General features: G+C 35.7%; 1 protein-coding gene across 4 annotated transcripts in view; it reads left to right on the forward strand.

Annotated features, from left to right (window-relative positions):
- The window catches only part of LOC106870340 (uncharacterized), a 181,922-nt gene that overhangs the window by 130,643 nt on the left and 36,741 nt on the right, over positions 1 to 14,538 (forward strand). For all 4 annotated transcript variants that reach the window (XM_089349157.1, XM_089349159.1, XM_052966373.2 and 1 more), the window contains exons 34-38: positions 1,318 to 1,496; positions 2,099 to 2,244; positions 3,573 to 3,662; positions 6,573 to 6,772; positions 7,762 to 7,975. In XM_089349157.1, coding sequence (XP_089205283.1) covers positions 1,318 to 1,496; positions 2,099 to 2,244; positions 3,573 to 3,662; positions 6,573 to 6,772; positions 7,762 to 7,975 — 829 coding nt within the window. The remainder of the gene's footprint in view (positions 1 to 1,317; positions 1,497 to 2,098; positions 2,245 to 3,572; positions 3,663 to 6,572; positions 6,773 to 7,761; positions 7,976 to 14,538) is intronic.

Raw genomic sequence — 14,538 nt, forward strand, 5'->3', positions numbered from 1 at the left:
TCATTGCTTTGGTGTTTCTCTGAGTTTTCCTATCTTTCTTTTCATTCTTGCTCTTATTTTCTCCTTATAATTTTTTATCGATCTTATTTACTCTGCCTTCACCATCTACTTCCCCCATAATCTCTTTCTCCCTTCTCTTTCAAACAGTTTCTCTTTTCTTTTCATTTTTCCTCTCTTCTATTTTTATTTTCACTATTTGTCTTCATTTCTGTGTATCGTTAATAACATTGGTGTTGTAACAGCTTTTCAGAAGACAAGTATTGATAACTGCATTAGGCTAGCTAGCAAATATTAACCAGTGTAGACAACTGGACAAAACACTTATTTAAATTATTTAACAGTTCATGCTTCAAAGTTGTCCATAATTGTCTACAATTGTTCATTGTCAATTTATCTTTATATGGCGACTTTTGTATATATGTACTTGTGTGTGTATGCTGATGTATGTTACAGTTTGAGTACTTATGTGTTGTTGTGTGGTGTGTACATGTTTCATAGTGTTTGGCATTTGAATAAAGTATCAAGCTATACAGACATACACACAGTGGATTTTTATTGTAAGGATTATTATTGTGGATTGGTAAAATTGCTAGAGCATCAAACACTCTTGTAGCTTTTGTTCCAGTCCTTTATGTTCTAAGTTCAAATCCTCCTGGGGAGTGTCAGTAACATAAAATCCTAGACAAGTACTGAGATTGATTTTAACTCCTTCCCCAAAATTTCAAACCTTATTATTACTAAGGTGGTAAGCTGGCAGAATTGTTAGAACATTGGACAAAATGCTTTGCAACAACTCTTCCAACTTCTTATGTTTTGAGTCACATACTGCCAAGGTCAACTTTCAGAGCTGATAAAATAAGTACCAGTTAAACACTGGGATCAATATATTTGACTTACCCCTTCCCCTAAGATTGTGCTAAAATTTGAATCAAAGGTGGCAAGCTGACAGAATCATTAGCATGGTAAACAAAAAACTTAGTGGTATTTTCCTCTGACTTTGCACCTCTGATCCTATTGAGGTAGAAGATTCTTACTTCTTTTTGAGTGAGTACCCATTTGTTTGTATACTAAATTGTTAATCTGTGTTGCATTTTTGCTCCACTCCCTGATATATATATATATATATATATATATATATATATATATATATATATATATATATATATATATATGTACATCCCAACATATCTTGTAGTTCTTTTGTATGATATATTTTGTATTATATATCTAGGCCCTCAAAGCCAAGCAAAAAATAATTATTATTAGAATTTATTCTATTTCACCTGTTCACTTACTTTCTTATCTTTGATTTTTAAGAAGCTGAGTTAAAAGAAATCATGACACAAGTACGGTCACTGTCCTGTCCTACAGATCCAAACCTAGTTGCTGAACTTCTAATTGCACGGGGAGAAGTAACATATTTAGAATTTGATGTAGCAGTACGCTATGCTTTGGTGGAAACTTTCCTACTTTCAGGAAACAGAGTAGCTTTTGAGGTGAGATTATTTTTTTTCATTTTTCATCATCTAATTTTTATGTTCACAACAAATGTTTAGTTGACATGTATGAGTAAATATCTGTACATAGAATGATTCGTTTCATTTCATACAATTTAATTTCTACATACATTTCAGCCTTTATAATTCTGTCTGTGAAGTCCAATATAATTAGATCTGATCTTACTGTTCAAAAATTTTTACTTTTCAAACTTTCTCTGAACTACCTCTATTGTTATATTTCTCCCTCTAATTAGGAAATTATAGCACTTTAGTTCACCTGAAAGTCATCATCCACTTGCATTATACGTTTTTTCTAATGTAGTCATCTTTCTTGCAGACATTTGCTAATACTTCAGATGTTTACCTACATTTACAGTTCTTTTTCAGTCAACATTCTTTCTAAGTTAACACTGTGCATGCAACAAATCATGTTTATCTCATTCTTTTCCAATTACAGCTCATCCTCGGTATTTACTACTGTATATTTTATCACACTACTTATATATCCCTCATTAGTCTATTTTTCATGTGAAAAGAGCACTCTTTATTGCTGTCATGTGGAGCAGTTCCCTGATCTATAGTATATTTATGTATTCCAGGCTGTAAATATGAACCATGGTTTAACCGTTTTAAGCAATGTACCAGAAGAGAGTGTATTCAACACTTACTTCAGAGTACCAGAACCATTAGAAGCTTATGACAGATTAGCAATGTCACTTTACCCTTGGCGAAGTTTCCTTGGTCGGTAAGACTGATGTTTAGTTCTAATTATCATAGATACATTGTTATGAAGGAAGTATTGCTGGTAACACTTAATATACAAGGTGTTATCAAAAAGTTCCCGGACTAGCATGCCTACAGATGGCAGCACACAGATGGAAGCAGTGTGCCAACTGACATTGCTGTGTTTACTTCGCAAGTTGTGAAATTTGTGATCACATGTAAGCTGTAGTCTGTGATTTTGTCATGGACAGGAACAAGGAGCCAATGTGAAATTTTGCGTTAAACTTAGGAAGTCTGCTACAGAGACATTGAGTATGCTTCAGCAAGCTTACAACAATGAGACAATGGGCCATACACAATGTTTCGAGTGGCATGAGCAATTCAAAAGTGGAATACCGTTCCTGGAAGACCTACCATGAGCTTCACCCCCAGAAATGTGGTATTGTGCATCAAGAATTCGTCTCCCAGGGCCAGACTGTCAGTTGAAAGCTCTACTGTGACATTTTGAAGCATTTGAGGGAGGACATTTGGTGAATGTGACTGGATTTGTAGAGAGTGAAGAATTGGATTCTTCACAATGATAGAGCACCCTGTCGCTGAGCTCTCCTCACTTATGAGTTTCTCACCAAAAACAACAAGGTATTGCTTCCACACCCACCCTATTTGCCAGATTTAGTATCTGCATCTTTCATCTCTTCCCCAAGAGGAAAATGCAGCTGAAAGGTCACCATTTTAACACCACTGTCAAGATCCAGAGTGAATTGCAGAAGGTCCTTGACATGCTTATGGAAAATAACTTCAGGCCAGATTCCAAAAGTGGCAGTAATGCTGAGACCAGTGTATTGCTGTGCACGGTGACTATTTTGAAGGAGATGATATTAAAACTTAGGTAAATAAGTTATTTTTTATTAAGCATAACTAGTCCGGGAACTTTTTCATACCACCTTGTATTACCACATACCCAGAATACATGATGTGTATCATATTTTGTAATGTGTTACATGTGTAATAGAAAATGTGTTTACATTAAACTACAAGTATCCTATTGAACCTGTAATGTTTATGGGATTTGTTTTATCTACCACAGAATTGTGTAGCAGACATGTATGATGTGTAAACTAGATATACTTTACATATATTCTGATTATAAATTTAAGTTTTTATGTGCTGATATGTATTGTATGGTTCTTTAAATACTAACAGTTGGATAGGAATAATACATAGTAGATAATGATTATAATCTAGGTGGACAAGGCATAGATTTGGGACTTATAACTTTCAAGTCACTAATACCTTGGATAATCAAAGTAACTACATATTTTCATGAATAACTTGTATATTTTCTATCAGAAATGGGCCTTTTCCAGGAATGCTTCCTTGCTGTTATCACATAAGTCAAAATATGCAGCTGTGTATGGCTAGCCTAAAAGAATTAGACAAGTAAGTTGAAGCATTACATTTTTTATGCCTTGTAATAAATGATGTTTTACTTTTATTTCCTATTTACTTTCATTAAATTTTTTTTTTTACTTCAAATATTTTTATAGTTTTAATTAAAGGAAATCTAACTCTATGCATGTATGTAAGAATAAAAGAAGAATTTAATTTTTTTTTCCATAAGATAAAACTAGGGTTTTCTGTGTCATTTCAATAACTATGACAAAATCATGCTGAAAAGGTTAATTTTTTTTTTTTTTTTTTTTATGAACCATAATAGTATAGATTGGATATCTTTGTAAAATATCTTGTTGCATTTTTGGTAATTTATTTGGCAAAAGTCAAGATATAAAAGGTCTCAAATTCTTTGGAACTATCTCATCCGAACCTCCATCTGACTATTCAATAAAAAATACAAACCAAAATATGTTATTTGCTATGAGGGAAAGAAATATATAAAATTTCAGGTCTGTTTTCCATCAGTTTACTAAAAGGGTTGCTTCTTGAAATGTTATATATCTGTTTATTTTGCCTTAGCCTTTGGTCTCTGCTTAACTGACCTTTGCTGATATAAACCACTTTCTTCCATTCTGGTGATTATCTTTCTGCTAACTTTGTCTCATATCAGATCATATTTTGTTCTTTCATCTCCTTGTATATTTATATCTGTATTTAAATTCACAGATATGTCTGGTTGATCATAACTGTCTTTCAGACTTAGAGTCTTTCCTTTTTCCTGCCCACACTTTAAGAATGAACACTCCAGTAGTTGTAGGAAATATAGTTGCAGATAAACTGTTGTTACATGTTTGGCAGCTTACAGTTCTGATTTAGAATTTTGCAATATTTGAAACTGTGGAGATGCAATAAAATTTATATCATACTGGCTTCATTCCTTGCGAGCTGAGGACATACGTAAGCTCGCAAGGAATGAAGCCAGTATGCTCCGTTGGATGTGTAATGTCAATGTGAATACCCGTCAGAGTGTAAGTATCTTGAGAGAAAAGCTGAACATTAGAAGCATCAGTTGTGGCGTGCAAGAGAGACGATTGCGCTGGTATGGACATGTGGTGAGAATGGAGGAGGATAGCTGCGTGAAAAAGTGCCACACCCTAACAGTTGAGGGAACCCGTGGAAGAGGTAGGCCCAGGAAGACCTGGGCTGAGGTGGTGAGGCAAGACCTTCGTACATTGGGCCTCACCGAGGCGATGACTACGGACCGAGACCTTTGGAAATGGGCTGTGCGTGAGAAGACCCGGCAAGCCAAGTAAGATCGTTGCCAGTGCCCCTGGACTGGTTCTTGTGCGGGTGGCACATGAGATGCACCATTTTGAGCGTGGCCGTTGCCAGTACCGCCTGACTGGCTCCTGTAGGATTTTCGAGCGAGATCGTTGCCAGTGCCCCTGGACTGGCTTGTGCGGGTGGCACATAAAAGACACCATTTCGAGCGTGGCCGTTTTCGTGCGGGTGACACGTAAAAGCACCCACTACACTCTCTGAGTGGTTGGCGTTAGGAAGGGCATCCAGCTGTAGAAACTCTGCCAAATCAGACTGGAGCCTGGTGTTGCCATCCGGTTTCACCAGTCCTCAGTCAAATCGTCCAACCCATGCTAGCATGGAAAGCGGACGTTAAACGATGATAATGATGATGATCATTAATGTATAGGAATAAATAGTCAAATCTCTTTTTCCCAAATTGGTCCGTTTGATTTTCTCATGAGCAACTTATGTATTATAATATCCACTCTTTCATATAAAAATACAAGCAATTACATATCTTGTGTGCGTGTCTGCATGCATGCACACTCTCTCTCTTTCTCTCTCTCTCTCTCTCTCTCTCTCTCTCTCTCTCTCTCATTTCTGATAATTTCCCAGACTTTTAAACCCCAGCCGCTGCTAGATTGCAAATTCGACTGTCGGAAGTGATTAGCTTATTTACTTAGAAATATTAATTTTCTTTTAGGTGGCTCGGGTTTGACACAAAAGATATTTTATTCAATAAAGTAGCTTGTTATCATAGTTATTTTGGGTGGCAGCAGCATCTTACATCCATTATTCCATACTCACATGGGTTAGAGTGGTTTTCTCCAGCACAATATCTCACTACTTGTTTCAGTTTGTTCCCATTTGCTTAATAAGATTCAACTTCTTGAGTATTGATCACTTCTTCCTATGTCTTGCTTGGTTTTCCTCTGCAGTTGTTTATGGTAATCTGCTTCATTATGTATTTTGGGTGATTTCTGATTGTGTGCCACATTAAGAACCCTTCAGTCTCTACTCTGAGCCCCATGCTTCTCAGCTAGGGATTTTTCTTTGACTATTCCTATTCTGTTCAACTTGTTCCAGTATTGTTGTTGCATTTTATTTTTGCCTTTTTCATATACTCTGATTTTGTTGGAACTCCTGGAGTCGTGCATGAGCAGTGGGCTTACTACCTGCAGCCTACAATACCATGCTATTTGTTCTCTTCAAATATCTAATACTTTCCTGATGATATTGGCTGTACCAAGGAGGCAAAGTTTTTGCAACAGCTCTACTGGGCACCCTATTCCCATTTCCTTTATATTCCTCTCAATACCTTTTGATACTGTCATCAGCAATAACTGGCACTATCTTCACCGTTTTCATCTTCTACAGTTTAGCAATCTTGTATTTAAGAGGACTGTATACAACTATTTTTTCACCTATGTTATTGAAAAATGTTTGAAACAACATAAAAATGTATTCAGAACTCTACTATAACCTGATAATGTACATATTTTTACAACTATCTTGTCCTTAAATAACATCATGTTTTTAATGCTGAATATGCTGTTACTTAGTTTTGATAACCTTAAAGACTGTACTGTTAAAATAATTTTATTATTTTATAATTTATTTAAATATCTTTTAATCAAATTTCTTCTCAATTAGGCTTGCTGCAAATGGAGAAATTTCAGGAGTGAGTCTTCAGTTGGAAGATATTATTCTGTCAGAGTTTCCTGGATTCAGGCAATTTACATCAGGCTTCGAACATTCCTGGAAAACACAAGTTACTAGTTCCCTTTATAAGAATATTCTTGCAAAGGAAAAAAATTTACCAAGTTCTAATGCTAACAATCTTGTGCCATTCGGTGAGTTGGGTTTAGCTATTTGAAGATATAACATTAGAAGGTTAAAATTGACTCACAATTTTATTCTTTGTTAGTTTGACTTTACCTTTCACACTTTCGGGTTGATAAAATAAATACCAGTTGAACACTGGCGGTTAATTTATCAGTTTACCCCTCCCACTGAAATTGCTAACTTTGTGCCGAAATTTGAAATCAGTTACTCTTTTTTAATATTTTCTGCAAAATTAAGAAAAATATTTTTAGAGAATATTTGGTAAAATTGGAAGTGTTTAACTTTTCATTGGGATGATATCTGTAAAGGCTCTCTGGTCAGCAGTTTTTCCAACTCTTAGTTGTAGGATATTATTCTTCACTGCCTTGATGTGGGTTTAACTTTCTGAATTTGGGGCATGGTGAAAGCTTTATAATCATCCGACTTTCTTAATATTGTAGTAAAGATTGTTTGCCAACATAACATGGCAGTCCTGATTTAGGACTAATGTTGCTATAATTTAGCCCCATGAGACATCGTCTCCAGCTGGCAATACACAGATATTATTTTGAGCTGAGTGGGGGTGCTAGATTCCCTTGTTCAAAAATATAAGGACACAGATCGTGTCGTATTGCCAGCTGGAGACGATGTCTCCTGGGGCTAAATTGCAGCAACATTAGTCCTAAACCAGGACTGCCATATTATGCTGGCAAACAATCTTTACTACAAAGTACTACTTAGTTGATTTTGTTTTCAGAATTGTCAACAAAAACAAAAAAATTTCCCTCAAATTATATTGTAAGGCTTTACAAAATAGTAAGTAGCTTGCTAATAATATTGCATTTTTAACTTGAAAATAATGTCTGGTGAGGTTATTTCAATGAAATTCCACTTTATACATGAAATTCTCAATGTTCACAACTGCAGCTGTCTTTGGTTAACAAACTATTCTGTTCTGTATAGAAAGGATGTTTCTATATACTATTATGTGTTTTTTTTTGTTTTTTTTTTTGCTCAGCTGATTTTCCACTGCAAGGTATAGTAGCAGAAGTAGAAGCAGAGGATAGTTCAGACTCAACAGTAGAAATGAAAGTAGGACCAACTGATATTTATCTGGTTTTAAGATGTTACCTAATACTCTGGAAACAACTTGAAGTTTTAAAAAAGTGCTGGAAAAATAATGTTCTTTGTTTATCTTCAGAGAACCCTGTGATAGATTATCAAGAATTTTGGTAATTATATACTTTTTCTCATATTTTGTGTACCTCAACTGTTTTTGTTTCTAGCCGATACTGTGGCTGTTGTGGTCAAAGTATTATTGTTAATCTCATGTTAAACTTTATTCTCTTAGCCATATAATCAACATTATATTGTTACCCATATTATATTATTGCCTCTGAAAGTCAATATCTTATCATAGGCAGCCATTTAGTTAGCTTTGTTGTTACTTATTTGCCCATTTGTTAAACATATTATTTTGTTCATTATTTACATTTGACAGATATTTGTCCTCATCTTGTTTGTTGTTAACACAACGTTTCGGCTGATATACCCTCCAAGTGTCTTGGGGAAGTTCGAACCTGGGTTCTCATTCCTAAGGTAGTTTTCGATGTTCTTGTTGTTATTATTATTATTATTATTGTTCAGTAGTTTTATTTTTATAATGTGCTTTCACTTCACTACCGAGCACAGCTCTGTGTGCCTTGGGTATGTGCTGTGGTTTGCTGTGATGCTCTTATGGTTACTGTATTGAAAGTGTTTTGCATAGGATGTGTGCAGTGCCCAGTAGTGCAATTTTCTGTATGTTATATATATTTGTAAGTCCTGGTGTTTTTGTTATGTATTTTTCTGAATATTTTTTTATTATACCTAAGGCACCTACTATGATAGGAATTGTTTCTGTTTTTAGATTCCACATTCGAGTTACCTCTATTTCCAGGTCTTTGTATTTTGAAAGTTTTTCCATTTCTTTTAGGGAAACGTTGTCATCTAGAAAGCATTTTTTTACTTCATGATCTTTGACAACTATATCTGGTCTATTGGCCTTAATTTCTCTATCTGTGTGTATTGGCATATCCCAGAGTATGGTTGCTTTCTCGTTTTCTGTGACCTTTTCTGGCTTGTGTTTATACCATCTTTTTTCTGTTGTTATTCCATAGTGTTGGCATAGCTTCCAGTGTATATAGGTCCCAGCTCTGTCATGTCTGTGAATATATTCCTTCTTAGCCAGGACTGGGCAGCCAGAGATAATATGATTTATTGTTTCTTGTCTATCTCCACATATTCTACAGTTACTTGTTATATTTCTTTTCATTATGTGTTTTTGGTAATTTCTGGTGGGGAGGCTCTGGTCTTGTGCAGCAATTAAAAATCCTTCAGTCTCTGCTTTGAGTCCTGAGCTTCTCAACCATTGCTGGGATTTTTCTTTGTCTATTTCTTTCGCATTTAGTTTAGCCCAGTATTTACCCTGTAGGGGCTTTTCTTGCCATCGTTTTATCATGGTCCCTTGCTGTTCTAGTTGTAGTTTGGATTTCATTTGTTTTATAACTTTTGTTGTTTCTTCTTCTTCTTCTTCGTATTTGTTAGGTAGTATGATTTCTTGTTTGTATTTGTCAGCTTCCTTAAATACTGAAAACAGTTTTTTTGTTTTGCTCGTGTTTTGTGGCTATTTGTATTAGTTTTCCTTGCTTCTGAAGTAGGTATTTTTGCAGTCCTATGGTGGTTATTTTATAATAGTTTTCCAGCTGTATAAGACCCCTACCACCTTCTGTACGTTGTATATATAGCCATTCTATGTCAGATTTTGGGTGGTGCATCTTAGATCCTGTCATTATTTTTCTTGTTTTCCTGTCTATTTTAGATAGTTCGTTTAGTGTCCAGTTAAGGATATTGTAGCTGTAACTTATAACTGGGACGGCTAAAGTGTTAATACCTATTATCTTGTTTTTAGCATTGAGCTCTGTTTTTAGTATTGATCTAACTCGTCTATAGTACTCTTTCTTTATTTTTTCTTTTATTTGTGTGTGTTGTATCCTATCTAGTTCATTGACTCCTAAATATTTGTATGGCTGGCTTTCGTCGAGTTCTCTTATTTCATTGGCTTTATCTAGTGTGATGTTGCTACTCTTAACTGATTTTCCTCTTTTCAGGGTTGCTTTGGCACATTTTTCTAATCCGAATTTCATATCTATTTCCTTGGTAAAACCATGTACTGTCTGTAGTAGTGTTTCCAGCTCTTTATCATTATTATTATTATTATTGTTCAGTAGTTTTATTTTTATAACGTGCTTTCACTTCACTACCGAGCGCAGCTCTGTGCGCCTTGGGTATGTGCTGTGGTTTGCTGTGGTGCTCTTATGTTTACTGTATTGAAAGTGTTTTGCGTAGAATGTGTGCAATACCCAGTAGTGCAATTTTCTGTATGTTATATATATTTGTAAGTCCTGGTGTTTTTGTTATGTATTTGTCTGAATATTTTTTTATTATACCTAAGGCACCTACTATGATAGGAATTGTTTCTGTTTTTAGACTCCACATTCGAGTTATCTCTATTTCCAGGTCTTTGTATTTTGAAAGTTTTTCCATTTCTTTTAGAGAAACGTTGTCATCTGCTGGTATTGATACATCAATTAGAAAGCATTTTTTTTGTTCATGATCTTTGACAACTATATCTGGTCTATTTGCCTTAATTTCTCTATCTGTGTGTATTAGCATATCCTAGAGTATGGTTGCTTTCTCGTTTTCTGTGACCTTTTCTGGCGTGTGTTTATACCATCTTTTTTCTGTTGTTATTCCATAGTGTTGGCATAGCTTCCAGTGTATATAGGTCCCAGCTCTGTCGTGTCTGTGAATATATTCCTTCTTAGCCAGGACTGGGCAGCCAGAGATAATATGATTTATTGTTTCTTGTCTATCTCCACATATTCTACAGTTACTTGTTATATTTCTTTTCATTATGTGTTTTTGGTAATTTCTGGTGGGGAGGCTCTGGTCTTGTGCAGCAATTAAAAATCCTTCAGTCTCTGCTTTGAGTCCTGAGCTTCTCAACCATTGCTGGGATTTTTCTTTGTCTATTTCTTTCGCATTTAGTTTAGCCCAGTATTTACCCTGTAGGGGCTTTTCTTGCCATCGTTTTATCATGGTCCGTTGCTGTTCTAATTTTAGTTTTATAGCTTTTGTTGTTTCTTCTTCTTCTTCTTCTTCTTCTTCTTCTTCTTCTTCTTCTTCTTCTTCTTCTTCTTCTTCTTCGTATTTGTTAGGTAGATTGATTTCTTGTTTGTATTTGTCAGCTTCCTTAAATACTGAAAACAGTTTTTTGTTTTGCTCGTGTTTTGTGGCTATTTGTATTAGTTTTCCTTGCTTCTGGAGTAGGTATTTTTGCAGTCCTATGGTGGTTATTTTATAATAGTTTTCTAGCTGTGGTGCATCCTATATCCTGTCATTATTTTTCTTTACATTGGGCATACATTGTTAACAAAATATTTTTTTATACATACATACATACAGATATACATACATACATACATACATACATACATACATATATACATACATAAGTGTGTACGTACACATCATACATACACACACTCAATACAAAAACTTCCTTCCAAAAGGTTCATGTCATTCTGTCTCTAAGTTTTTTTTAAATAGTTAATAATTTTTAAGAAAATCCTTCTTCAAATATTATGATTGTATATGTATTTTTTTTTTTTTTGCAAAGACTTTAATATATATATATATATATATATATATATATATATATATATATATATATATATATATATATATATATATATATATATAGGGAGAATTCACCAAAAAGACAACAGACAAAGACAGGTGGTGTAGTCAACAAACAAATGTATTAGTTTAACGCTCAGGAGGTGAAAAAGTCTTTAACGTTTCGAGCCTGCACTCTTCCACAGAAATGAACACAGAAAGAAACAAGGAAAGAAAATAAAGAATGTGTAGCGGCTAGCAATCTATCATAGCGAATGCCAGACAGAGGTGTCTGACAGGAGAGCTAGGAAGAAAGGGAGATAATAAAATAGTGGTGATAGATAGATAGATAGATTGATAGACACAATCAAAGGTGTAGAAATGAGGTACTCTGAATGAATTAAAATGTAACGTAATCCAAGGGTAGAGTAAGAAATCCATGAATCAGGTACTCTAAATCAGTCAGAAGGATGAGGATAGTCCATGTGAGTGTGCAGTAAATAGTAAAGTCAAATAAACAGATCAAAAATGATAAAAAGAAAAACAATGAATGTGAGGATCTGCATCAGAAGTGTATTAGTTTGACACTCGCTGAAAGAGGTGAGTTTAATGTTTTGAACATATCTCTTCATTGGAAAGGAGAAAGGGAAAAGTCCAAAGAAGGAAAAGAAGAAATCGCCAATACCACACGTGTATATATATATATATATATATATATATATATATATATATATATACATATATATATATATATATATATATATATATATATATATATATATATATAATTGTGCAACATGCCCAAACATTCTAGAAGGTTCAGAATTCCTCTTCAAAGAGGGACACAAATTCAAAGTTAAATCTAACTTTACTTGTGCCTCAGAAAATCTTATTTATGTAATAAGATGTTCAGGCTGCCACGAGAACTACATAGGGTCCACAGGATTATCGCTCAGACGTAGATGCACTCTGCACCGCCAGCAGATTGCACACCCAGAATACCGAATGATACCTTTTAGTGATCATATTGAAAAATGCGCAAAACAAATGCTACCACAATTTATAATCTAGGTTACAGGGACGTAAACACACCACCATCCGTTGTCAAGCGATGTAGGGGGGGACAAACACAGACACACAAACATACATACACACATACATATATATATATATATATATATATATATATATATATATATATATATACATATATACGACAGGCTTCTTTCAGTTTCCATCTACCAAATCCACTCACAAGGCTTTGGTCGGCCCGAGGCTATAGTAGAAGACACTTTCCCAGGCTATTCTTATTCTAGCAGCTACATTCTCAGAGCATCCACCCCACCACTAAAGACTTGGTCACCTAGGTAATGGAAGCTATCAACTACTTCTAGTTTTTCCCCATGGCATGTGATGGAAACTGTTTTCTGTACATCTTCTGTGTTTATTGCCCCTGTGCATCTGCTACACACAAAAACTATCTTCCCAGTTAGCCTTCCTTTGATATTGCTGCACCTTTTATGTGTCCACAGCTTACACTGGGTACATCTTCTGGAGTTTTTATCGACACCTTTTCTATAGATCGAGCAAAGCCATCTACCTTAAGCAATTTGTGATTTGTCTGCCTTCCTACTTACTAAGACTGTGGTTTTTACTAGATTAACTCTAAGGCCCTTCGATTCTAGACCTCGCTTCCACACCTGAAACTTCTTCTCTAGTTTTGGTAGTGACTCAGCTATTAGAGCAAGGTCATCAGCATAGAGGAGCTCCCAGGGGTAGCCTGTCTTGAATTCCTCTGTTATTGCCTGGAGGACTATGATGAATAAGAGGGGGCTGAGGGCTCATCATTTATTGAACCTCTACTTTTACCTGGAATTCTTCACTATACTTGTTGCCAACTCTCACCTTACTGACAGTGTCCTTGTACATGGCTTGTACAGCTTTCACCAACCACTCATCTGTGCCGAGCTTCCACATTGCCCACCAGATAATGGATCAGGAAACCTTGTCAAAGGGGGACCCTGTCAAAGGCTTTCTCCATGCCAATGAAAGACAAATACAGAGGCTTATTTTTGGTTAGGTATTTCTCCTGCAGCTGTCTTACCAGAAATATAGCATCAGTGGTGCTTTTCCCCGGCACAAACCCAAACTGCATCTCATCTAAACTAACTCTCTCCCTAATTATTGGGTTATCAATTTGGATAGCTGATCCCTCTGTTGGGTCGACATTTGGCAGACTCTCTTTCTCCCATTTATTCTCTTCATTTAGCAACCTTTCATAGTGGCGTTTCCAAACCTCTCTCTTTGCAGCCTCATTAAAAGCAAGTGAGTCATCATCCATGCAGACACATTTCTCTCCTATGACATCACAATTCTCTCTCACACACTGTCTTGCAACACGAAATACTTCAAGTCTTTGGTCCTCACGACACAGAATATTGGCAAATTTTTTCTTATCTGCTTCCCTTCTGGCTAAATAAACCTATCTCCTAGCTTCCCTTCTGGTAATCTGATACAGTTCCCTGCTACCACCGTCCTTCCAGTCCTTCCATGTCTGTTTCTTTTCCCTAATGGCCCTGTCAACTACATTGTTCCACCACCAGGTTACCTTAAGTCGAGATGGGACTTTGCACCATCCACAGATCTGATCAGTAGCTCTCAAAAGGTTGTCTCATAGGAACCTCCAATTGTCTACCACATTATGTGATGCTGTATCCTACTCTTTTTCTTCAAAAGCATCAAGTAATATGTCTCTAAATCTCTGACCATTCACAGAATCCATAAGCTTCCAAATCCTTCCTTTTCCATGCTGGTCGTCTTCTGGGCATCCATTTAGCCCTGATTCTGAAGTCACTAACTACTAATCTATGTTGTGGCATACATTCTTCACCTGGGAAGGTTTTGGCATTTATAAGTAGCCATTTTTTCTGTTTCCTGGCAAGAATGTAGTCAATCTGACTAGTGTGTTCACCAGACTGGTAGGTGAGCAGGTGACTGGCAGGTTTCTTGAAGTTAGTATTACAGACCATAAGATCATTTGCATCACAGAACTCCAGCAGCCTGGTTCTCTCCTCAT

Source organism: Octopus bimaculoides, chromosome 3, assembly GCF_046866305.1.
Source record: "Octopus bimaculoides isolate indiv1 chromosome 3, ASM4686630v1, whole genome shotgun sequence".
In the NCBI taxonomy this organism is placed as follows: Eukaryota; Metazoa; Mollusca; class Cephalopoda; order Octopoda; family Octopodidae; genus Octopus; species Octopus bimaculoides.